The sequence below is a fragment of the Megalopta genalis genome, chromosome 4, assembly GCF_051020955.1.
Source record: "Megalopta genalis isolate 19385.01 chromosome 4, iyMegGena1_principal, whole genome shotgun sequence".
In the NCBI taxonomy this organism is placed as follows: domain Eukaryota; kingdom Metazoa; phylum Arthropoda; class Insecta; order Hymenoptera; family Halictidae; genus Megalopta; species Megalopta genalis.
In genome coordinates this window covers 25,055,083-25,082,316 of record NC_135016.1, presented here as the reverse complement: position 1 = coordinate 25,082,316, position 27,234 = coordinate 25,055,083, and the positions used below count along the sequence as shown (strand labels likewise).

At 39.9% G+C, this 27,234-nt stretch overlaps 1 protein-coding gene across 2 annotated transcripts in view; it reads left to right on the top strand.

Moving 5' to 3' along the window:
• The window catches only part of LOC117222986 (zwei Ig domain protein zig-8), a 746,648-nt gene that overhangs the window by 421,223 nt on the left and 298,191 nt on the right, over nucleotides 1-27,234 (top strand). For both annotated transcript variants that reach the window (XM_033475066.2, XM_033475065.2), the window contains exon 3: nucleotides 17,343-17,518. In XM_033475066.2, the coding sequence (XP_033330957.1) occupies nucleotides 17,343-17,518 (176 nt within the window). The remainder of the gene's footprint in view (nucleotides 1-17,342; nucleotides 17,519-27,234) is intronic.

Genomic DNA, 27,234 nt, shown 5'->3' with positions numbered 1-27,234 from the left:
AACTTTTTCCTTTACCAAAATTTTCTCCGAGGCACCGTTAACGAGTTATTAACGAAAAACGGTGACCAATGAGAGGCGAGCTCAGCTGACGCTAGGCGGCCGAGCCAACGGCGCCAGCGGTCGAGGGGTCGAATCCCAGCTCAGCCGGCGCTAGGCGGCCGAGCGGTCGAATCTCAGCTCAGCTGGCGCTAGGCGGCCGAACCAACGGCGCCAGCGGTCGAGCGGTCGAAACCCAGTTCCGCTGATTGGCTCTGTCGTCTCGCGCCAGCCTGAGCTCGTCTCACATTGGTCACAGTTTTTCGTTAATAACTCGTTAACGGTGCCTCGGAGAAAATTTTTGTAAAGGAAAAAGTTGCTTCAAATGGCCTGAGGAACCCGCCACTTTCGGATTGCGAGACATTTTTGGGACACCCTGTATATACAGTACACAGACTCTATACAGTACACATCAAACTCTGCCGTCCAGAGAAATAGCCTCGCGCAGAATTCAGCCGTACCTAAAAGGTTAAGACGTCTTTGTGCTTATCTTGCAATAGCTACGCGAAAAATCATCGCAGGATGATTACTTTCGTTTCAAATTCAAGCTCAAAACCTCTACTTTAAAATAATCGCGCATAAGAATATATTTGCTCGAGAAGAAAGCAGCAGTCGATACAATTGTTAATAAGGTTAACTATGAAACATTGGTCATCATTCTCGAGTTAAAATAGCGTCGATAAAGTTCTAATCACTGTAAGCCTACGAAAATAATCATAATACAAATGATTAAAATGAAAACGTCCGACGCGTCGCATCCTTGCTGTTTCTTTCCAACATTTCGTACCAGAAAATATGCCCGCCGTCAGCAGAAAGAAGCCCGGGAAGAGGACGACGCCGAGCAACGAACCGCCCCACGTTCAAACACAGAATTTAATTCCACGGACGAGAATCAATTCGATGATAAATCTTGGCGGCGGGTCACAAATAACCGACGGTCCAGTCGAGCGGCGGTCCTGACAACGCTGCCGTTGAATGGGCCAACGGTTTCTTTGGCGGGGTCGCAGCGTCGCGCCGTAGGAATTCATTGGCAGGGTCATTTTCCATTCTCCCCTACGGCTGACTCGTGCCATCCACCTTGGCGGAGAAATCCGGCGCGCGCTGGCTTTGTCGTTCTTCCGGGTGTTTGACGGGTCCGATCGTAAAGTTTTTACTCGAATCCGTACACAATATGCTCCCGGAACGTTCGCGGGGGCCGCAACACCCGGCCGAGGGTGTTCGCCCCGCGCTGTTCCTCCTTTCCCAGACTCCGTAAACCGACGTCGAATCGGCCGTACGTAACCTCTCTATCTGCGCGAATCTGAAATTACGGGGGCTCGCCGATATCCTGCCGGCTTGTGGATGCAGAAACGCGCGGATATTGATTCGGCGTCGAGCGTGCGAGAAGCATCCGCGGCGAATAGCGTTATTTATGATCACAGGCCCTCCGACGACGTATTTATCTCTTCCCGGCGCGTCGCCGTCTATCCTTTGACTCCCAGGAAGAGCTCGGAGTCGATTCGAACTCGGATCGGCAACCACCGTCGTCGCTTGTTTTCCGTTTCGGACTGCGCGGCACCCGGAAGGTCGGCTCGCTCACGATTTTCGGGCCTGCCTAACGAAGGGACGGAAGCGAAAAGACGTTCGCCACAGCCGGGACGCCGGCTGACACTGATTGAATTGTAGGTCTGGCGTAGGCGGCGCGGCGTTTGTTACGTCCTTTGCCCCTGCTCGCAACTGCGTCACCATTGTCCGAGCTCCATTCAAAGGTTTATGTTCTGTTGCTTTTTGATAATTTCAATAGTGCTGCTACGTTCCAATCAGGCGTCTTTTTTTTTTTTTTTTTTTTTTTTATATTAGAAATCAGCAATCAGAATACAAATTCTATGGGCCGATGTGATCGCTGGGGACTTGGTGTGTAGTCCGTTAATAGCATGATGAGGGCTTTCCCAATGAAAAGTCTTCCTGAACCTCATTTAAGGTCGATTGGCCATCTTCTTTTTAGTCTTCTGCTGTATTGTTGTTGTATGAGTGGCATAATTAGTGGATTTGTGTGTTCGCTTAATTTAGTGAAGTGCTTCCTACTTCTTTCATGGATGGTGTCAATGACGAAGGGAATACCGAGATCATTATGAATTGTTTCATTGCTAACGTACCAAGGGGCGTTAATAATTGTGCGAAGTGCCTTGGATTGTGTTCTTTGGATGATGGCTATGTTGGTTTTGCTGGTGTTGGTTTTGCTGGAGGCGTCTTTTATGACCGGAAAAATGTTAGGAGAATTCTCGTTCAGTTCGACATACATTTAACTGCTACGTCAATCTATTAGCGACAATCTAGCATTGAAATTGGTTGCATAATTTATGCACTGCTCAACAAAATCATAGAATAGAACATTTTTTTATAAAAATCTGCTAATTTTGACCGATGACCCAATAAGCACTGGACGTCTTTGAGACGTCCCGAATGTCCTACACCAGACGTCTTTAAGACGTCTTTATGGCTTCTGGTAATAGCTTCGCACACCTGTGTCCTGCACGCTTCCGTTGGCTTCCTAACAGGTTACTCGATGTTTGGGAATTTTGGGTGCTGTGCCTACATATTAGTACGGCCGATTGGAAATTATACAGCCCAAATGCTCGCTCCGTGTTCGATGATCGGTTGTGCTGTCCATACCAATTTGTCGCGCATGCGTTCTGTTTAACCGTTTGCGTACCACGAGCCACTTTTGCGCTCTTCAGATTTTGTGTCGAGAAAAGCCAGGGCATTTGGCCGAAACAGACGACTTACGGCCCACCCGAAATTTGTCGAAACGTGCTCAGTCTTTCGGACGCATGTATACGTCGCACGTCGCATCGCTGTCAGTAATCTAATTTGCATTTTGTTGTTACCTATTCTAAATTAATAATATATATATTTTCATTCATAACGTTTTATTTTATGTTTTACGGCCTTTTTCGACACATAATCGAAGGAGCGCTATTGCGCTCTTCGGCGCTTTTCGATCCTGTTTTCTCAGAACCATCTGGTACGCAAACGATTAAAGAAATTGAAACTTTTGCGTGGATGCTTAACGCTTCGTCTACCAACAGTTTTCTAATTAGTGTTGTAAAATCGAAGATTCATTGTTAAGAATTTTTAAGGAATCGTTAACAAAGTACAATAATCTCGTCCATGATTCATCAAATTATTGCGTATCACATTGTATTAACCCTTTGCACTCGAGTGGCGACACTGAGGCACCACCGAGATTGTTGTACCACGTTCCAAGATGATTTTTATATTATCAAAGTTTAGATTTTTTGAAAATCATTAAAAGCGTAACTGTTCTACGAATCGCGAGACTCGATTTCATATACATAAAATGCACTTTGTTATATAAAATGGAAATACTGTGAGGCGGAAAAATTGTTTTACATTCACAGTTGAAGTGGCCTCGAGTGCAAAGTGCTAAGTTAAATAAAACAGCCAACTAAACCCTTGGACAACACTTTATAATATAATCAATATATAATATATATTTATAATATAATCACAATATAATCGCTTAGATACAGACTTATTTGAACAAATTGCTGCGTTTGGAACGGATTTAATTTGCTGATGCGCGGAATAGTGTATAAAGCCGGTAGATTTTGTGTGAGAATTCGTTTATTTCAGCGATATAATATACATAGCAATTAGAAGTTTGAACGACGAATCAGACTCGTCGTCCGTAACTTAGGCAAAACAAGTGCACGATGAGTCTCAGTCGTTAAATGTATCCAAGGGATTAGAAAATGTTTTTTGCCATAGAAAAATGATATTTCAACATAGGAAGCCACGCCGAAGAGATATCTCGGCGTTCGCAGAGGCTGCGGTTGTACCCGACACGCTCGAAACTGTGCCGCAGCGTACCGGTTAACACTTTTCAGCGGCAATATCGTTTCGATATTCCAAATTCGGCCGTGACATACCGAAACGTCGGGAAATTCTCGGTCCCGAACCACGATGGGCCGGTTCGCCGCATTTGCACGGAGACGACCGACTTAGCGGGTCACGCGTTCGCCTCGTTACACCGTGTCGCTAACATACGCGCGATGTCTCGCCGGTAATCGATGCACCGTCGGCGCGCCGGGCAATCTCGAACTCGCCGGTAACGAGGGGAAACTTCGCCGGCACGCGTCTTGTAATGTAACCTCAGCCATCGGAATTGCATTGCGCCGGAGCCACCCCTAATTCCCGGGCCAATTTACTTATCAGAGATTGGCTTGGATCCGAACTCCCGTGCACACGGTCCTCGGTCCAATCCTCCCGAACCCTTTCCCCTTTCTCCGCGAAGAAAAGAAAAAGAGGAAGACGACGAATAAGAAGAATAAGGGAGCAGAATCTCCATGCGTACCCGGCGCGGATCCTCGCGAGCGGTTCTCTGATGGACCGGCGCAAAGTGCACCCTAATGCCCGTTTTTGGGACAAAATTCCATCGTTTCCGTTCTGTTTATGGTAGTCGATGGAAACGAAGTGTTCTTTTTTTATTTATATCGTGATCTATCTCAGCATGGCATTATTAGAAATGTAATCGTATAATTAAATATGAGAAGACGATATTGAGGTTTTATTTAAAAATCCTTATCGGAAACGAATAAAACATAGTTGTTTAATTACGGGTCAATTATTATATCGTATATAAGTATTATAAGATATCTAGAGTTTCACTACAATTATACAACCCTTGGCCATCGTTTTTTCTAAACATCATTCCGTATAAACGCGCAGAATGCGCTTGGAATTAGTCTTCTACTGAAGACTTTGTTGAACTTTCTGTACACAAACACGATTATTTAGGCATTTCAACATAGTATGAATATAATTTTGATTCGATACGAATTAGTTCGATTTTTGTTCCTTGCTCGGAGCACCGTGCGGCGCGGAGCTGAGCAGAGCGGAGCTGAGCAGAGCTCGAGCTGAGCAGAGCAGAGCAGAGCAGAACTGAGCAGAGCTGAGCGCATCCTCCTCGGCTATCCAAGAGACGTTTAAGCAAAAGTTGTGAATTTGAATTTTAAAGCAGACTCAGGCCCGCCGCTCGGCGACCGGCTTTCTGCTCTTTCTTCGACGAGCGCGCCGCTACGGAGCTAGATTGAAAGATCCGCGTCCCCTCTCTTGCCGCCCGTTCGTCTGACACCCTCTCGAGCGCACCCTATCTCTCCCCTGTTTCTCACGGCGCGAATGTTTTACGAGTTAGCTTCGACCCGCGAGCCGTAAAATCTGAAAATTTAAGAGAGAATTTTCGCTCGCCCACCTCCGTTTCGTGGAGAGGGCAGGCACGACGAAATATCAGGCACCGGCGCGGGCGATGAAGAGCCCTCGCAGCGAGAGCGAATTGTGATGGAGGAACGTGGGAGGAGAGTGACAATGATGTCGGAGATCAGCGAGCGAAGTGGAAGCGATTCGATCGTTTCACCCTCCAGTTGATTCGCCTTTTTAATCGCGGAGTCCGCCCGGCATTTTTCGTGATTCGGTTCCTTGACGTCTACATTGAACTTATTTTTAATATCCTCGTCGCCGGTGAACGGAAGAGGAATGATCGAAGAGAATCGAGGCGATATTGGGTTAAGCCGGACGTTTTATTCCGCGCCGCTAGGCTGCACAATTTCGTGGCTCGTTCGGCTTCGTTTTAGAATATTACGACTCGTTACGTCTGTTTGCGATTGCTCGTCTCCGATCCATTTCGGGACCTTCGGGCCGATAAATGTTTGATTCGTGGGTTTATTGGTTCGTAAGCAGCCGGCGAGCTTTATGCGCGACCAAAGTTTTCCGAAGCTGTCGCGAAAAGTTAGGGACGAATGAGTAAACTTTTTTTTTTCTAATTTCGGAAGAATGCGACAGTACTTCTAGGTTCTGAAATTTTACTGTTTTACGTTTCGCGAACTCAGTTTTTGTTGTACGTACAGAAAATCGTATTTTTTTCAAGTTTACTTTTTCAGTCTGAAAGTGAATAATTATTAAAGTGTTGTTAGTATTTTATTATCAAAATCGAAACTGTAAATTCTTATTTCTACAAGAACATCTGGATACTGTATACCATTATTCACAATTGGAAAAATATTGCATTTCAAACTAATTTTGGTCGTTTTCATTCAACGATAAATAGTTGAGAACATTTTATCGTGTACATTGTAAAAAAAGGGGCAGCCGAGGACATAATGTGTTGCAAAATCAGGCTGCAGAAAGGATGTAAGATCGAAAGGAAGGAAAGGCAGGCGATCGAGCTAAATTCGAAATTCTCGGAAAATCGCTGACATGCATGGTTCGCGGCTCATCTGTTATGGAACGATATTATCCTCGCTTAGTCGGGTTTAATGGACCGTCGAGGGAGATAAACGCGGTACAAGTATCGCGATTATGCTTCTATTGCTTTCACGGTGCGTTTTGGGAACGCCGAGCTCTGCCTTGGAAATTAGCTTTTTACTATCTGAAAACATGCGTGAATCTCTGCTTATCTTGTGCACTGCGACCTCATTTAGCTCCAAATGATTGTCATTTAGTGATTACTTATCATATATGTTCGTTCAGTATACGTGCATTGGTATCGCTTCTATTTTAATTAAACATGTCTTTCGTAAACGATGCCACAGAATAGTAAATTCTTGCGAATGATTTTTTCAGGTTCGCTTGTAATAAAATTAAATCCTTTTTCGATCGCTGAAGATTATACGACGAATAATAATTGAACACCCGTGATCTTGCTACTTCTAAAAACGAGGATGCAGTTGTCAGCAACCTTTTTTGGCTGCGAGTCATAATTAACCAAAATCTGACTATTAAGAAAGCGTGTTCAGATCATTGCTATTTTAAATTTAAAGCAGTCCAGTGAATAATAAGATCAATTTTATTGAGAAAATGATTAGAATATGCCCGTAAACTTTAAACATAAAGATTCAAAATTACAGTTTCAGTTATTATAAAAACAAATATGATTGTCAAATTATCAAGTGGATCACTTGGTGACCCACGGCTGGTATAGTGACTATTAAACTGCGAATTTTACGCATTCATGATAAAAACAAATAGATCAAACGCAAGATAGTGAAACCATTTGAAAAATTTGATAAAACTGTTGCATTATTTTCAGCTAATTAATGTCCCTAAGACATGAAATAAATGTCAACATAGCTCCTGTATCTTAGAACTCATGCACAATTTTGATTTCGCATAAAAATTTGCAGTCTAGCGATTACACCCTTTATGTTTCGCATAATTTCATTGATCTAGCCAGCTAAAGCGATTAATGGACGAGAAATAAAAGAGTTCGAGTGAATTGCCACGCACTGAAAATTTCTAAACAGTGTACCCCCGAGTTTACTCCTCAGCCTCGGACCAAAGTATGGCAATCCTTCATGGGAGCCGGAAGTTTTCGATTCAAAGTGATCCTTTGTACGGGTGCTTCGCCGTGACTAACGTTCGCGGAAGTTGAATTGCTTCGAGGAGAACGTTCGACGTTACCCGTGATTTCTTGCCGTTTTAATGACCTGTCTTCCTTGACGATTTCTCCCGTATCGTTATACAAAACTTCGAACATTGTTCGAGAAGAAATTCAGAGACGGACGGTGTTCGATAGGGACCGTGTACAGGAAAGACAGATCGAAGTACTTCTCTTCCCATGACGGGGAAGTCTGGAAGTAACGATCGGAGCCCGAACTTTTTTATCGCGGTAATTACCATCCTCGTTTGTAGGAATCGGCTGCTAGAGCGATTAGTATCTTCGAGACGTAATCTTAACGATCGGATTTCCAACTTTGCTATTACAATAATTTAACCAGACCTAAGTACTTGCACCGCTGTTGGAAAATGCGGGGACGTTTCAGTACTTCGAATGCTTCGGATTAATTGTCTAGAATCAAATCGACAAATTTTAGGTCGCCAGTCGATCACCTCGTTTTTATTGGTATCGCCTGGATCGGTGTATAAGAACTGTAGCGCGACGTTAGTTTTTGTACACAAAGTCGAGCTCAGCTGTTCGAGATCTGACGCAGGCCCGGGTGAACGGCCTTTACTGTACACATTGTGTACACATTACGTTTTACTGTACACATATTAACCCTCAGCGGACCAAAACTATTTATTTCCAGTTTACACACTGCCAAGTCCAGACTGTTTTTCAGGCGAAGAGAAATTTTTTTACTGAAAATTTTTGTATCAAATATAGAGAAGAGGTATTCATTTTTTAAATAAAACTTCGTTGATATATTTTCGTCGAAACAATCGTGCCTATTCTTCCAATGTTTCCTGCCAGATTTTACGGTTTTATTGATTTCTGCCGCGTGTATGGCGACATTGGACCGTTAAGGGTTAAACAGTCTTCTATTTATATTTAAATATGTATTTGTCGCCTGGACCATCCTTCCAATAATCCCAATATCAAATCCGTTAACTATTTTCCATTGTTTCTCATGCAGCGCTGTTTGTTAGGGCATTCCTCGCAATATTCAAAAACCCTACACCAGGGGTGTCAAACTCGCGGCTCGAGATGAACATTTTTGATGTCAAGTATCAGGACGTAAACAATAATTTAACTCTATATATGTTTATTACAATGTACTAGTCAAAATAAAAATATTTGTTTCTATGAACATAGATTTTTCTTTTGCGGCCCACCTAAAGTTAAGCATTGTTTATTTATTATTATGGCTTTATTATTATTTATTATTATGGCTTTTATTATTATGGCCCAAGTTAGCTTTTGAGTTTGACACCCCTGCCCTACACCTTTTGACTCCATCTGACTGTTCCTCAGCATAAAATGGTATCAATTAACCAATTATTATATTAACCAATTATCATCAATTATTGTGTAAAACACATGCATAGTAATATAATTGTTAACTCGCACGAGACGACTAATTAATTAATCTTACACGAAATGTACCAAATGTTAGAATCTACGAGAGGCAAGTCGAAAATGTTAACAATTACTTCGAGCGTTCAGTTTTCGTCCCTTTAAGTAAAATACCTCGATAATAACCTCGATGAAAGGTTATTAGCTTTCTAAATGGAACAAGACGCTTACAATTAGTACGGGAAAGAAAGAATACTTCTCATTTCTTTTCGAAAGTACAATGACCATTCAGACTCGAGCTGGATATGATTTCGAGGCGCGAACGGAAGTTCGTTTGAACCGGGAACTTCTTTATTAAATTCAACGAAGGCAACGGGTGGCTGGTGTCATTTGGCGAAAAAGAATTCGCGTGTTCGCGTGGCCGCGCCGGGACTACAGGAGAAACAGTTGGCAGACACGTTTGACGAGCGCGTACAATGAAGTCAGATTAATTTAATTATGGATCATCCCCATTGAGCCATTTCCATTCCCTCGTAACCCCTTTTCATACTCGGAATTAGTTTTTCCGATCTTTTTACCGAGGGCACGCTCGAGGATGCTTTGTTCTATTCCGCGATGTTTCCTTTGACACACGTTCTCGCGGAGAAACGAAATTATAATTCAAAGATGGAGCACGGAACAAAGGGAGCTCGTCGAGAATGGGACATGCTCGAATAGAATGTCATTCGGTTACTAAGGAACCATGCCAATTGAAGACGCATTCAAGGATCCTGGAACGTGACACGGTATTGTTCATTGTTATCATCGATGGATAAAGGAAATTGAAACTTCCGAAATGTGCTAATATTTGATGTTGCCTCTCGACGTACGTAGCTGCCTTTCAAATTGGTTCGGCTCTCCGAGTGGCTTTATTCTTTTGTAACGCCTCTTCGAATCAGAAAAAGTGGGAACTTCATGGATCGCGTTTTCTGCTGGTGTAACCTAAGCTCTGTTCAATGCCGCGCGTTTTGTTGCGCGGCAAAAAGACTGAAGTAAAATTGTTATAATACCGAGATCTATCCGCGACTTTCGCCTATTTCAGCGTAATAGCTAACAAGTTTCAATCCTTAATGTTTATTTTACGAATATTACAATACGCAATTACAACAAACATTACGCAAATTACAAATATTAGTAACCGGATTGGACCATTAACGCTCGAACGACGGACCTTTTCGAACAGATTACAATTAAACATATATAATAAATATATATAATAATATATAATAAACACATATAATTTTACTCATCAATTTCGATTAACATATTTTCTGAGATACCTCTTCTAGACACGTTACCGTTTCTGTAGACTTTAATGGAATACATGTGCGAAAACATGAATTAATTGTCACGAACTAGGTGATCAAATAACAATTTTCATAGTCTGGATCCTAATGAAGATGATTTGTCCAAGAGAGACAATCGTTGCTTACTTTGCTATTACTCTGTGGGATCTCGATACTAAGCAAATATGTAAATTGCAAATCTTCGTGCAAAATAATAAGGTTAAATTTAGGGCGCGTTACGTTTTACGTCGTTCTTATCCATTGAAACTTGGCGTGACCATATGGTACCACTTCGAATTTGCATAGTTTAGTTTCAAACACGAACGTTTTTTACACGTAGCAGGCTAAGGGTGGCATCCCTTGGACAGTCATCACCTGTTAGTACAGGAACTCCTTCTTTGACGCTAAAGCGATCTAGATCAGGCGTGTCAAACTCGCGGCCCGAGATGAACATTTTTGCGAGAGATGTCAAGTATCAGGACGTAAAGAATAATTTAACTTTATATATGTTTATTACAATGTACTAGTCAAAATAAAAATATTTATTTCTATGAACATTGATTTTTTTTGCGACCCACCTAAAGTTAAGCATTGTTTATTTGGCCCAAGTTAGCTTTTGAGTTTGACACCCCTGATCTAGATCAATCCTCCGCCTACTGTGCCGGAGTCACCGCGAACAGGAGTGGGGATAATATGTATAACTTTCCCTGCGAAGAAAAAATTCCCCACTGCGAAACAAGTTGAACAAAAATGAATTCCTCGGTTAACACGTAAATTTTGATTAAACAAGGTACTTTCTCTCATTTTAAAGTGTATAGTTGAATATTTGAAATGAAATATTTGAGGTTGCGGCGTGCCAGTCAAAGCAAACAGTTATTCTGTTAGGTAGTTATAAAGTTATAAAATATAATAAAGTTATACAAATACGCATAAAGTTATAGTATTTAACGTAGAATCAGGGGAAATGTATTAAAAGTTATGTTTGTTACGATCATTATCATTGTAATTGCGAGTTTGATATATTTTAACACTTAAATTCAGTCGGTTGACGACCGAATGATTGTTTAATTTTATTAAGATTTGCAAGAGGTACGAATGCCGAAGAAGTAATCGATGCCATATAAGTTTGCTTCATAATTTTTGTTTAATCGATCGAAATATTTTAATTTGATGAAAATTTTTGAGGTTTCTAGCGCGGTCGTGGAAGTGTTAACATATCTCCGGTAATTATTTATATTGTTACAACGACTTGCCCAAATCAAGTCGCTGTAATGTGAAACTGCCCTGTTGTGAACAACTCCTTAAAGAACAATAGAAGATATTTAATAAAGAATAATAGAAGGTTGCCACGGAAGAGTGTTACCAACGGACAATCGAAGAGTCGAGATCGGACCGTCGAACGAGCAACATCCCACTTCTGAAAGATCTGAATTGTAATTGTATCGAATTGTGTAATAGTTAATATTCTTTATTGTAAATAAAATGCCGCGACGCGAGAGAAATGGAGTAATTCGCAACAATATAATTATTCATCTATTCATCTATTTACGAAACAGAAACAGGATGCGAGTAAGCCGAAACACGTGTAAAACCAAAACAGTCAGTAAACGGATCCGACTCGATGTAGATGTCGGTTAGACGAACGCCAGAGTTACGGCACTATTTCAATTTCATAAAGATTCGATATCAGAAGCTAGCAACAATTGGCGTTGCATCGCCACGTTTCTTGTCGCGGCGCGTCTCCGAAGCGGAAGCGGAAGCGTCCGCGCGCAATATCCACTTGCCGACGCCACGTAACTCGCAATATTTCCTTGAACAGGGGTAAATTGGAGATATTGCATTCCGCGAGGCGTAACTTCCGCCGTGCGATGTCGTACTTTCATTACACATCCGTGGAGGCTCGGCCGGGTGATCCGGGCGAATGATTTTTACTGCCTTCGTTTAACGATCGCACCCCGTTCCCACAAATTATTGTGCCCGTGGGATCACCGTTCCGACGTAATTTCCGGGCTCGCCTGTGTCGTTTATAATTCCTGCGGACATTATTTCACCTCCGCGTCGCGACGGTACAGCTTGCGGTGGAAATTGCTGCAGCTGGTGTTTCCTTATATAAAAATAAATCAAACGTGTGCGAAAACATTTTTTCCTCGGGTTCTTTTTTTCAAGAAAATCGTGCGTTACAGTCGCTCGTGGTCTATTCAGTGCATAATCGTTTCGGCGAAATAAAAATTCTCTGCATCGATCGCAAGAAGTACAACAAACTAAACGATTTAACCCCTTGCATTATGATTCTTTTCACAGCTATGCTGTTACACGCTTCTTCAGTCTTCTTCACCACTCTTGATCATTTCGCTGACAGAGCGAAAGTATTTTTGTTTCTTGTACACGTTCATCCATAGACTTTGATAACAGAAGAATCAAATTTGATTTCGATTCGGTAGAAATGAATATTACGAGCCCGATTCGTTGTTGCTGCGCAAAAGATTGAAAGGTAAAATCATTACTTTCGTAAATTCACTTTCACGTTGATAATACATTTATTGGATGCAGAAATGGGAATCAATGAAACATTCGCTTTTTCGGTGAAAATTAGATGAATTCTGAGAAAGGGGCAATAATTCTTGCATTTCTTTACTTCAAGTCGTGAATTAATTGATAACACGAAGTTGTAGAATGTAATATAAAATCAGGGGAAACGTATTAAAAGTTTTGTATGATTATTGTCACTGTAAGTGTGAGTTTGATACAGTTTAACATATCGATGGTAATTATTTATAGAATTATTCATCTATACCAAATCGGAACAAAATTTCATTCTCCTGGTACCGAGTCTGACAACGAAGGTAAATGAACGCATAAACGAAGAAAAATTGTCTCGTTCTATCAAGGAAATAATTGAGAACGAAGAAGTGCTAATCGACGTAGCTGTAAAAGAAATCGTAACGTAAGCGGTTAAGTTGTCTCAGCAATTAATATCAATGAAATCTATAAAACATTGCTCTTTGTTTTCATATATTTCGGATACAACGAGTATGCAGATTTATGCGATCGAATATACGTATACGATTTTACGGAGGGTCAGTCATGAATAATTTGAAGACGGAAGCTCGGCCAGAATTTATCGACTGCTCCGTAGAGTAACAAGGCTGGAAATATCCAAGACCGCGCGCTAAAATAATAAACAAGTTCGGTAATTGTTCGCGGCACTGGCTGAATTGGCGTTACTCCTTTTTCTATCGTAGCTCGGCCCGTTGCGTTTCAAGCTTGTTCCCGAAGTTTCCGCTGGAACTTCGCCGAAAGTGGGTATAGTTAGACGCCGAATCCCGTTCGGACTCGCAAACACTTGGTGAACGCTTTAACGGGAATCTTTTCCTGACATTTCGCGATGAAACATCGCGTGAGAAAATTGATGATAGAGAGGAACGGAGCCGACGGAGGAAATTGTGTATCGGTTTCGGTCCGGGATTTCCGTTGCTGGAAATGAGCCGATGATAATAGAATTTCCACGTCGAAAATTGTTTGAATTCTGTACCGTGAAGCAGGCCGTCGCGATATTGGCGAGAAAGTTAGGACAGAAGTGTCAAACGCACGGGGGAAACTTTCTAAGCGCGTTTAATCCGACATCTAAAGCTTCAATTAACCAGAGTCAGAATTGGCTGCGTAGAATGTTAACAGGACCGTGTGTGTGTCGGATAATTGTGAACCGGATGGCACTTGCAAGCACCACGTTTAAAGTGCGACAATTGCTGAGATAAAAACATCACAACATGCCAACAACAAACAATAAAATATATATACCAACAATAAAAACATGCCTAACGATGCGCGATAATTTGGAAAGCGTCCAAAATTCAGTTCCTCGACTTTAATATTTGAAGAACGAATTTTCCTCATTGATCAACGCAATCCATTTGAGATAACTGTGAGATCACTAGACTGCGGATTGTATACATTAAAACAAAAAAATGACTAAGAAAGGAAAGACGTTTCTTACAGTTAACTTCGACAATTTTTATTTTGCATAAAAATCCGCAGCTTAGTAATCACGGAAAAATGAAAACGTTAGGAGAATTTGAAACCATCCTTATACATCGATTCGAACACATCAGTATTATTAAGAGCGATCGGTAGACCGCGGATTTTTGTGCAAATTTTTCTTTTCATACGTTAAAAATCGAAATTAAAGGAAAACTTCCTTCTGAAAAGATTATTCATTGTAAAAAGAAAACGAAAATGCCGTTTATAAATTTTCTTGCATTGTCAAAATCTGCGTCTGCTCTAAATGCATGAAATTCGCAAATCAGCTTTGCAAAAACAAAAGTGAAATTAATCATTTAAGATTCCGAAGTACTGTTGTATCAATAAATAAACGGAATCCATTGTATCATAATCTACTTATACTATTTCTACGATACAGTGGATAAGCAAGGGAACATTCTAGATAATAACGCAAATATTAAAGCGACGTTAAAATTGAATAAGAAGGAAAGAGAATAAAAACATTCCAACTGTTTACTTGCATAATATTCGCTTGCCAGAGGCGGGTAACCCTGGGAGCGCAACGTGTTTATAAAGAGAAGTGGTCGCGATGCTGTGATCCTTTCATTAGCAGCACAATTCTTCCCGGTTTCTTCTTTTTGTTTTGTTTCTCGCTGCTCTTCCCCTTTACTAGCAGCACCGCCATAAAGAGATCGATGGAGTATGATCACAAAACTGGAACGCTGTAAATTAACGCGAGCATCGTACGCGATGCATTTCGTTCTGTTTCGCTGCGTTCAATGCATCGCATGCACAGAGTGTGCGATGCATGGTTACAGTCAGTATCGAATAACTTATTTCGCTCTTCCCACGTTTCTCAGAAATAGTTGATATAATACTTTATCTAATTTTAATTTCCATTCTAAATCAACGTGTTCTTCTTTATTTATAATTTAATTTATAATTTTCGTCCTGAGAGTCACGTGGGAGTTAAAGCACGTGTGAAATTGAATTGAAACATAGCGAGAAGCATATTGTTATTATCAGTGTTTTTGAATGCAAAATCGAGACAGCAATAAAATAGTGTGATCAGCGAATTAAATATGATAGAATGAAAATATTAATAATTCTTTTTAATGTTATTATCAGTGTTTTTGATGGCAAAATCGAGACAGCAATAAAACAGTGTGATCAGCGAATTAAATATAATAGAATGAAAATATTAATAATTCTTTTTAATGTTATTATCAGTGTTTTTGATGGCAAAATCGAGACAGCAATAAAACAGTGTGATCAGCGAATTAAATATGATAGAATGAAAATATTAATAATTCTTTTTAATGTTATTATCAGTGTTTTTGATTGCAAAATCGAGGCAGCAATAAAATAGTGCGATCAGCGAATTAAATATAATAGAATGAAAATATGAATAATTCTTTTGTGCTGAAATAAATGTAGTTTTTGATGCTCGTGTCTTAGCAAATTCGCAAATAATTATATTTTCTACGTGATTTAAAAGGAAACCAGGCTAATAAAATTGTTGCGGTAAGTAGAACCGTATTAAACGAGCACGAAAGCACAATGGAGAAATAATGACAGTTGTATGTTCGACATAACCTGTGGCTGCAGTTCACGCGGAGGTGCAATGAACGCGTTCGGAAATACAATTGGCCCGGAGTCTCATTATCATAAAGCGCTGCGACGGCTATTCAAGAAACGGCGAAACGATTATAATTTTCCCGGACAGCAGCGAGCCGGTCGAACAAATGTTAAAAGTTAGCCGTCTCGCGGTTCGAATTGTGCAGCGGCGATGCGCTATCAAATCAATTTATCTTCCTATCGGCGGACATTAAGAAATTCATCAGTGAACTCGTTAGATAAACGAGCCAGTCGAATTGAGTATACGTCGCGACGGTCTCTGTCCGTGGAACAATAGACGATGCCAGCGATTGTTGCGATCAAAGGGCTTTGTCCGTTCCCTGCATAGAGCGCTGCTTGAACAGATTCGCCTGGGAAGTTCACTTGGTAACCGGCCTGCGCTGTATACAGAGAAAAACACGGTCATTTATCACCCGAACTGCGAGTCGGCGAGCTCCTTGACTGACATTTTAATCGAATAGATACGCAAGCTGCGCTGCTGGCGGAAAAAAACTGCGTTGTTTCGCCGCATGCAACTGCACCCTTGTGCGCCCTCGCGTTATTCGTTGCTGCGCCGCCGACCTACTACGGAAACATTTATTAAAATTATTCATGAAATCGTTAGTTGCTACACGGAGGTTTCCATCGGTGCTGTCCGTGTTCTAGAAATTTTCTACTCTACTTTGTTGGAAGCGCGTGTAACAGAGAGAAATGGTTCAGAAGATTCGAAGAATCTGCAAAGAAGTTCGTGTGAAAAGCGAACAATGAGGTTTTCCGTCGAGAGATATTTATTTCATGATTATAAGCTACATATCAGATTGCAAATAAATATACTTTGAACGGAAAATTAATAATAAATTAATGCATTCCATTGAAATTCATACTACGATTAACGTTGTTGCTGTTATAGATTCAAATTTTTGTGAGATTGTTTTTATCAACGATTTTATAATCAATGGGATCGTTTTTATTCGAGGTAAAATAGTGGACTGTAAGTAAAATATAAAGAAGCTACAATGTCCATTCGAAGAATTAGTAAGAGAATTGTGTCCGAAACATTTTTTAATTGGTCATTGTTATTGTCCAAAAATGATGTCGAAATTTAACGCGTACACTCTCTATGTAATAAAAGCTATGCTATAGAAAATACAATAAACGAAAGGATAAGAAAGAAAGTAAATGGAGGAACAAACTGTCGCGCGCTACAAGAACTTTTTAATTGAAAAGATACTACGGACGATAAATTTTGTTAAACGAATGCCATCTGATAATAACTTCCGCAGGTTTGTCTCTCGTCAGTTTCCACTTAGATGTAAACTTGGACGAGTTTTACCCTCGAGAGTGGAAGTGACGTTTATTGGAAAGCACGATCGGAAATGATTCTCAACTTTGCGTCCACCGGTAGGACGCACCTCTTCTACCCTGAAGAGCAAACTTAGGTCAACACCTACAGCGAAGTCTCGAAACTTGATTTCAATTTCGATAGCGTTGTCACGTAGTTTCCGTAGTTGTAAGAAACACAAGCACCGAACGATCCGACTAATTCATGCCCGTTTATCGATTTTCTTTTTCAGGAGCGCACTGTCACAGCATGCTTCACGGGAGCAGCGGCAAGAGCGCTAACAGTTTAGACGACGGTGGTACACGGTCCGGCCCGTATTTCGATTTGTCCACTTCGAAAAACGTGACCGCGCTCGTGGGCAAGACCACGTACTTGAACTGCCGCGTAAAGAACCTGGGGAACAAGACGGTGAGTAGAGTCGCCAAATGCAATACTTGATGTACAAGACCCGAATCCTTTGTAATCTTCTTAAATCTGTCCCCAACCGCCACCTCGAGGCGGCGCCTTATATTTAATGAGCTCGAATCGCGCCAAAGTTTTCGCTGAAAATTTAATGACGGTAATGTTGTTTGTCCCGCGCAGGCTCGGACGCTTACCAGTTTTCATTGCTAAACTTGTATGTTGATCCAGCCTAACTTTACTAGGCCGAGTACAGCGTAGATAAATATTTCTGACGTTTTCCAACTACCGTGTCGTTGCCACCTCATTTATAATACATATAGTTGTTCGTTCTGTTCTTTTCATCGTTAGATATAATAACCTAATTCTAGAAACCTTAATAAATTATAGTAACGATACAGATAATTATTTAATACGTGAAACAAAGTCACTATTCACCCTCTCTCGATTACGAGGGATACACGTGTATACGCAATACCAGTTCAAATCCGAGTTCGCTACGCGGAACGCTTCGGCTCCGACCGAACGAGGGGAGCGTGCACACGTTGTGCTTCGGTGCACAGTTCGGGCATCATCGGTCGGAGCCGAACCGTTCCCAGTAACGCGAAAGTACCGCGCCAGCACAATACTAGAAATATTAGGGAGTGGGGATAGGTGGGAGGCTCGATCTGGTCTACCTGAAACGTGACGCGGCGGCGTGCCCCCACCACCTGCCCCACGGTGCCCCGAGCCGTAATCCAGCGCAACTTTCTGGCCTTGTTATCGACAACATTAAATATCTCGAAAACTATAAGTCGTCTGCATCCAAAACCGGGTATCATTGGATTCAGCTTCACAAGCTCCATCATTGTGCGAAATTTCATTAAAAGTAAGCGTCATCTCTAGGAACCTTTCCTTGTTAGAAGCATAAAATATTATAAATTTCTATACTCTAACGTATTTATAACTATTTCTAACGTTTTATGTATTATATATTTATATTTATATATTTATATATATTTATATATATTTATATATATTTATATATATTTATATATATTTATATACATTTATATTTATATATTATATATTTCTAACGTAATATATTATTATTTTTTTAAATTGAACGACTTCACGAAAATTCGAACTTTTTGGAAACCGAGGGTGACGAGCCTATTGAATATTAAAAAATTTGAAAAAATTTAAAATTTGTAAGACAGTGTTATTTTTTCATTGACAAAGCAACCGATGGGGTGAATTTTAATTTTGCACGAAGATCCGCAGTCTATTTATTGTATACTCGAACGGTGCTTAAGGGTTAAGCACATTATTGCTGTCACTTGGGGAAAAACGCCCCTGAAGAAAGTTCGATAGTGGGTTGTCGATGAAATCCGGCGCGATGGGAGCTTAAAAGCACCGCCGTTGATAAACAGTAGGAAATTAAAATAATTGCTGTCTGCGCACTCGCACCTAAAAGGATAACGGGGGAAAATTAATATCGATGAAAGCAACGGCTGGGGCTCCGGCAAAAAGCATGGACCTCCATCATGGAGATGGGCTCACGTGTAAACGTTTTTCCCTCTCCCCAACGGCGAATGCAGGAAAATATCGAGTGTCAATATTTTACCAGCACAATGGATCGTCACCTGTCTGTAGCAAACTGCAGGGGATGCATCGGAAGTGCACTTGGCTACCGCCTGCCTCTCCACAATGTCATTGAACAAAGTGCACCAGTCTTCGGTATATATAACCTGCAGTATTTATTCGGCAGGGAATCCTCCGTAATTACGAGTTGTTATTTATAGCAATTATTTAATTTAAATAACTCGATAAACAGAATTTAATTAGTACAACAACGTCGGGAGAATTTTGGTGAAAATTGCTATTTATGGAGAATTTTAAAACTCGTCACATTTACACAACGATATCTACCATAATATCGCACTTTATCGTCTTATGTTAAATAAATGATCTCTAGAGATCGTGGATTTTGAATAACAATTGATAAGTGTATACGTCGCAGTACTTGTTGTTCAATATTAAGTCCACAAGAAAAAAAAAGAAAAAACAATGCTTTTATTGTTCATTGTGCTTAATTTAATGTTCACAAAACAGATAACCTGACTGTTTTGAGAAGTGACACTCGTTTTTATAAAAAAGAATTTGGAACTTTCAACCAGTATCGCATATATTAAAAATTATTCAATGTTCTTACACATTTCTTTCTCAATTTCGACGCTTTACCCACACATACAATACAATATTAATTATTTTGACTAAAACTCAGTCTGCTGAAACAACTGATCAAGATCTTAGTGATATAAAAAAAAATGTCCGTACACAATTTTCTAAACTCTTGAACGGTACGTATGAATGACGGAGATATACCGACGATGGAAATGATTTCGAAGAAGTATGAACGAAATTGGTCGCTTGAAAGGCACAGAAGGAATGAAAATGATCGTGTAAGCCGTGCAAGAACCGTGATATTTGAGGCAATTTTTCACCTGAGGAATGTGGCCACGGATATAACGATAAATCCGCGGGAAAGCAGCCCGTGTTATTCTAATCCCTGCAAGTTATTTTTTCGGACAAATTTATGCATGAAAGTTAGATATGTATATGAGGAGTCGGGGGAGAAGGTTCGATGATCATAACTTATGAAACCGTGTTTTATGAGATTTTTTTTTAGCCGACACCTAGTGGCGGAAGATTAGATTGTCCGGATTATTCACGAGCCGTTCCACAATTCATAGTTACCGGACGCGTGAAATGATTCCCTTGGTTGTAAGATACGCTGCATTCCTTACGCTTATCGGTACATTCCTTGTGCATCGATATCTACTACTGTGATCAAAAAGTAAGGTGAAATTGTCATTTAAAACTCCCGGACATTAGGAAGGCAGGCAATTGTTTTTTTCCTAGGTTGGTGGGACTGTCTATAACAATTGCCAAGCGTCTGTTTGTTAAAAGGTTTAATTATCTCCGAGTTACACGTGTTTTAGTAAACGACCAAAAGTGAATTTTTCGATTTTTACAATGGGTGATTTTGTTGAGCAAAGAACTTGCATCAAATTTTGTTTGCGGAACGAATATTCTTGTGCGGACACGTTGAAAATGTTGCGGAAGGCCTTTGGTGATCAAACTATGGCATAAAAAAACGTTTATAAGTGGTACAACGAGTTCAATGCGGGCCGAGAACGCGTTGAAGACGAACCGCGCTCTGGACGACCATCAACGTCTACCGACGAGGGCCACGTCCAAAAAATCGAAGATTTGGTGCTTGAAAATCGTCGATTGACAATAAGAGACCTCGCTGATAGTGTTGGAATATCATTTGGTTCAGCCCAAACCATTTTGAAGGATGTTTTGTGTCTCAAACGCGTCGAGTCTCGATTGGTGCCATGTCATACTGCATTGGTTCTTCGCGACTTTTTTGCCAAAAACTCGACTCATATCGTTCCGCAACCACCGTATTCGCCTGATTTGGCTCCGTGCGACTTCTGGTTATTCAGCAAACTCAAAAAGCCAATGCGGGGACGCCGTTTTGACATGATTGAGGAGATAAAAACCGAATCGAAGAAGGTCTTGAAGGCTATACCGGAAAAAGACTATTCCGACTGTTTCGAGGACTGGAAAAAGCGTCGGAAACAGTGCGTTTTATCGGACGGGGATTACTTTGAAGAGGATGAAATTGATTTGGAAGAATAAATAAAGAATTTACATTTTATAAACAAATTCACCTTACTTTTTGATCACAGTAGTACGTCATCCTGCTGTCTACGTCACTGAAATTCAAACGTAAGCGAGAACATTTTAGAAATTAAGATTTAAATTTTCAAAAATAACTCAGCTGTTTTCGACGAGTATACTCGTCGCGAAGAAATGGCAAACATTTTGCGTTACTTCGTTCTGATTTTTATGAAATGGAGATTCACATAAAAATCCGCAGACCAACTGTAAAAAGCAGAAACAAGCGAAAGAATTATTTTTGGCACTGTCACATAGAAATGTTTGCAATTCATGTTCGAAAAGATTCATATATTCGACCGTTCATCCGCCAACTCGTGGAAAACATTTTAGGTGGAAATGAAATGGATTACGAAAGCAGAAGGTGCATGTTTTAAAATGAGGTTCTCTAGTGCGAATCTTTCTCCACGGGATTCCGATAGAGTAAATACCGAACATTTTTAGGAAATCGCAAAGAGCATCGGGGGCCGCTCCGAATTTTCGGAGCCACGGTATTTCACGGACGTACTTATGCGCTGTACGCGTTTATTCCTCATTCATCATATCGTAAACCGGATATTCCGGAGTATCGGGGATCCGAATGTACACGGAGTTCAGCGGTAATCGGATTTGCGTGTTGCGTCGAAGAATACTTGTCCACGAATCGGCGACGAAAGTATCTTAACGCCCGCCTCGGCTAATCTTTGAGCGGATTCGGTGTTCGTTGTTGAAAAAGGATCGGTAAACCGTGTCCGCTCATTCATATGTATGCGGTAACCCAGTTCCGACAAGCTGGCCCCGGGAACGGCGCATTCAAAATTCGTGCCGTAGACGCGGCCAGTCAATTTTTTGACCCCCCGGGCCGGCCGTTCGGGAAATTTTAATGAAGCCGTGTAGGATCAGTCGCGAAACGCTGCCGGGAAATTGACTCGAGTAATTACACGCGCTCGCGCTAGCAGATCGACACGCCTGGAAGGCCGCCGCCGCGCGTCGCTCCTAGCTTTACTCGACCTGGCAATTAACGAGAACGTAAAACGAACGGCGAAACAACGCGATGATGAACACGCGGAAACGCGATTGGAACTTCGCTGCCGGTCGATTGTGTCTGTTTGAAAGGAACTGCGGCGGATACGTAATTTCCGCGAGCCGAGGTGTTTAGTACGAGCATGGTCGGGGATCGTTCGGTAATTGCGTTTGCATGACGACTTCTAGGATCCTGCAAGAAACCTATTGACTCGCTCCGATCGTTTTCTCCGTTAAATGTCGTCAAAAATGGCTGGATGGCTTGCCGCGGAAATTGGATAACTTTACGTAAAGGCCAGTCGGTTCTTCCACGAACTCGACGATGTGTAAGCATTGATAAGGTTTAATAATTAATATTCAATGTGATATAATACGAGAAAGTGTAGGTATTATAGAAAATCTATAATAGACCGGGCGTCCTTACTTGAATAAATATTGTTGCGAATTACACCATTTCTCTCGCGTCGCGGCATTTTATTTACAATAAAGAATATTAACTATTACACAATTCGATACAAATACGATTCAGATCTTTCAGAAGTGGGATGTTGATCGTTCGACGGTCCGATCTCGACTCTTCGATTGTCCGTTGGTAACACTCTTTTTTGCGTGGCAACCCCTATCTTCTATTATTTTTTAAGGAGTTGTTCGCAACAGGGCAGTTTCACATTACAGCAACTTGATTTGGACAAGTCGCCGTAACAATATTAACGCAAAACCAAATTAATGAAAGCATGGAAAATTAAATCTTGAATACAAAATGAGAAAGAAATTCAATGTTAGGGTCACTAATGACCCTGGTATACCAACTAGTATTTAATTGTTATTACTATTCGTAACCCTTAACTACGGGCTAACTAAGTTTCTCTTGTTCAGAATTAACTAGAATTAAAAATTTTATGAACAAGTGAATTTAAATTTAATCAAATTTAAATAGCTACGAATAAGATGATCTCTGCGATTTTTTGAAAAATTGCAAAGCGGTCCTTTCTACAGCTTTCCGAATAATTTGTATCCTATTCGAGAAGTATATATGAATTTTGTTGTTGAAAAATATGTGGTAGAAATGTACATAAACAAATGTATACTTACAGATGTCATTCGTAGTATATTTAATGAACCAGACACGATAATTCATGTACACATTCGTTCTACAGACATTAGATACAGATCTAGTTCGTGTACAGATTATTTTTGCATATTTTACCATTATTATCTGTGTCAATTACGTATGTTCGCGGATATCATTGAAGTATCTCAGAAATACGGCACTCTTTAATGGTTCATCTTGTTATCGAGAACTGTTAACAACGTTTATGGAGACCAGAAGTGCCAGGTAAATCAAGTTAGCCCATTTATGATTGCTCGTTTTACGATCACTGAAACTATAAACGTGTTCTATGGAAAATTGGTAAACATGCTTACGTATTCGTATGCACATTAGAATAAAAGTCACGCAAAATCTCAATAAATGTGCCGTCTTAAAACTTAGATACACAACGCTTCGCGAACCGGACATTTTTATGGCTCGGTATTTCTAGCATTAATGAAAATGTCGTAATCGTTCTAGTAAGAATTAATTAAAAGCGCAAGAACAACTGCGACGTCAGGCAACGACAAAGCAATGAAAAACTCGGAAACGTGGGAAAACTTTTCTACGAACACAGAATCCTCGGATCGATAGTGTACAGTTCTTTCTTTTTTTTCGCACAATTTCAAACTATTTGATCAACTCCAGACTAGGGGTTGGAGCAGTTTCAAATCAGATAAAAGTAGCAATTCGCTACATTGAGAATTTAAGAATTCCAATTTCTTAGAGTTCCGTCTCTGAAGAGGAATAAGATTCGAATCGATTCGAACCGGATAAAGTTCGAGATTCTTGTGTCTCTGTTTTCTCTTTAGCTTTTCATTTCTATCTTTCGATCTTCCTTGTTTTCCTGTTTCACTTTCTGTTCTATTTTACGTTGTGAACAGTCTTTTCTTATCTCCTGAATACTTTACAATTTGTCCATTGGATATTAGGTAAACTCTTGCATTTTCTGAATATTATTAAATATCGTGTAAACGATTTCTCCGCCAAGAAAGTGTCTACATTTTTAAACTTTAATGGCCTATCAGATCGGCTCGGTGAATTCTCCGAAATCTTCTCTGAATGCGCTGGTTATCGATGGTGTTTGGTAGTGGGTTGCTGCGAGCTTCAGTTCTGCTTTTATATCTCTTGGACACTTTTCTTGGATGTTGACGTCCTTTCTTCCATCTTCATCCTTGATGTACTATGGAGCGTGTAACACATTGACTGCCACACTTATTTCGAAGAATACTGAATAAATAATAATAAGTAAAAGATAATAAATAGATAACAAAAAGTCAAAAATAATAAATAATTAATAATAAGTAAAAATAATATATAAATAACAAAAAATAAAGAATAATAAATAATTAATAATAAGTAGAAATAATATATAAATTAAAAAAACTAAAAAATAACAAATAATTAATAATAAGTAAAAAATAGTAAATAATTAATAATAAGTAGAAAATAATTCATAATTAATAATAAGTAAAAATAATATATAAATAACAAAAAATAAAAGATAATAATGAGTAAAAAATAACAAATAATTAATAATAAGTAAAAAATAATAAAACCTTTTATTCTTAGTATTGAACCTATAACAAAGGTTTCAATTTTTGTTATGAGGCTCGCCATCGCTATGTCCCATAGAGGAGTGTACTGTATGGCCATATAGATTTAATTTTTATCCGATCGAGAGAGCAGTCCCTTGTTGCTTCAGATTTTTGTCTTAACTACTTACCGAAGTATTGAGGCAGTTACGTTCAGATAGCGTTTACGTTTTTATTTTCCTATCAAACGTAGCGCGAAAGTTTCGCGAATAAACTCTGTGCACGTTCTAATCATGAACGTGCGATTTGCACGTCTGCGTAACGACCGGAACGACGAGTTTCTGCGGGCTGTGCATATTTCCACGGCGATCACTCGGCGGTGATGACTTTCTTTGAGACGAAATTAGCCGTAAACTTATTCCCCGTATAAAATTTCCGCGGTTCTAGGCTGGCACCGCTCGACGCTCGCCGGCGTCGTAACTAAGTTTATTCCGTAAAGTACACTCCAGTAATTACAACCGAGTTCGAGTATTTGATTTCGAGATCATGTTTACCCGATCACCCATTAAAACTTCCGAAGAGTAGAAATCCGATCCGTTTCATCCCTACGGTCGAACCCTCGGAATAAAAATTTTTCAAATTACGGCTCGCTCACTTTAAACATACACTTTTTTTCCAATCAATCGGGAGAGTTTCGCGTTCCGTAACACGAACCCCAACTTGCTCTAACTATTCATAATTGAGACGCAGATCCGATAGAAGCGCGTTTCATATTCAAATTCGGAAGTTCAAAGTCGAAAGTGAAATTCCGAATGACAGACAACTCCGATGCGAGCGCGCGCGCGCGCTCGCGCTTCTGCGATTTCAACCGGTATTATTTGATCTATTTTCAGTCTGTAATTAAATTGCAGAAGAAAAACTCTGAAATGAAAATGTTCGTGAGAAGTTCCTGTCGCGAAAGTTGTTTCGCGAAGGCCGAAATGTGAAAGATATTTCTTTTCAGGGAAATGAAATACCAATTAGCGATGAAAAAGTGGGAAGATATTTTTCTGATGCCTTGTTGCGATGTTATTATTATTATTATTATTATTGATATTATTATTATATAATAATAATTAATATTATTAATTAATATATTATTATTTATTGATAATATTATTATCAATATCTATATAATTCAAAAGATATATTAATGATACAGTAGCATTTTTTTTAATTATTATGTTTTTCATACTGTTAGGCAGAGCTGTTCAACAGCTTGCCGCACGTGAAGCGATTTTCAGCGCAGGGCAAACATAGATCGGCGGGCTCTAGGTCCCACTCCCCATGGCATCAATGCCCCTTCCTTAGATCCTCATGAGACTCCCCACCAGTAACGACACGGTACATATTTCGCTGAAGAGGGGGAAAGAGATCGACTGTAGGTTACGGCGAAATTCAGTGAAATAGAATGAGCATCGGACCAATAGGCATATAACGGCAATGCGCGCGAGTGAGAGAGGGAGGACGGCATGGAAATGTAAACACTTCGCTCTGTCTTTTCTCGCGTCCCCACTCCGCCAAGACGCTTGCCCGTCGCTTTGTCCTTAGCTCGTGTCTTTGCCTTTGTCTGCTGTGAGTTAATCACGTAAAATATTAGGTCTACCGGAAAGTTCTGTCCGATAATGTCATTGCAAATTTCGATAGGTATGCACATGTTCATTTGAGACATATATTTTTGAAAAATGTTGCTCACAAATTGCCATCACGCTGGCAAAAGATCATAAGTAACGACGGAAATTATATTGTACAATAAATGTTACTAAATTTATGAAAAATCTATTATTTCCTTTCATTTCTTAAACGGACAAAACTTTCCGGTAGACCTAATACATAAATAAAAATAGAGAATCTTTCGTTTACCAATGCCTATAAAATTTTGTAACAGTATAATGATCTTTTTCTCAATTCGATTTTGTATAGTAAAATCACAATTCTTGCAATATTTATCAGAAAAATCTTCCGAGTTTTGCTAGATTTACCAGACTCGCAAAATATAAATGTAAATCTACGTTTATGGAGAATTAATTCAATTGTTTGTTTGAGCCATTCATCGTGATAAAAAAAACGCTAAAAATCTGAGGAAATTTATATTCTTGTATAAATAAATATATTCTTGAATAAATATATCAATTCATATAAAATAGTTGCTTTCAGTGCTCCGTAAATCTAGTGTCAATGGGCGCATCACTTAGCAATGAAGTAAAGAATTCGATTTGAAATTCACCTTCCCACCCACTGGATTAAATTTTACTCATTACGATTAGAAAACTCAAGTTGGCCATCTTAAAAAAAAAGAGCAAAAATGCATTTATCGCATTGCGTAGGTT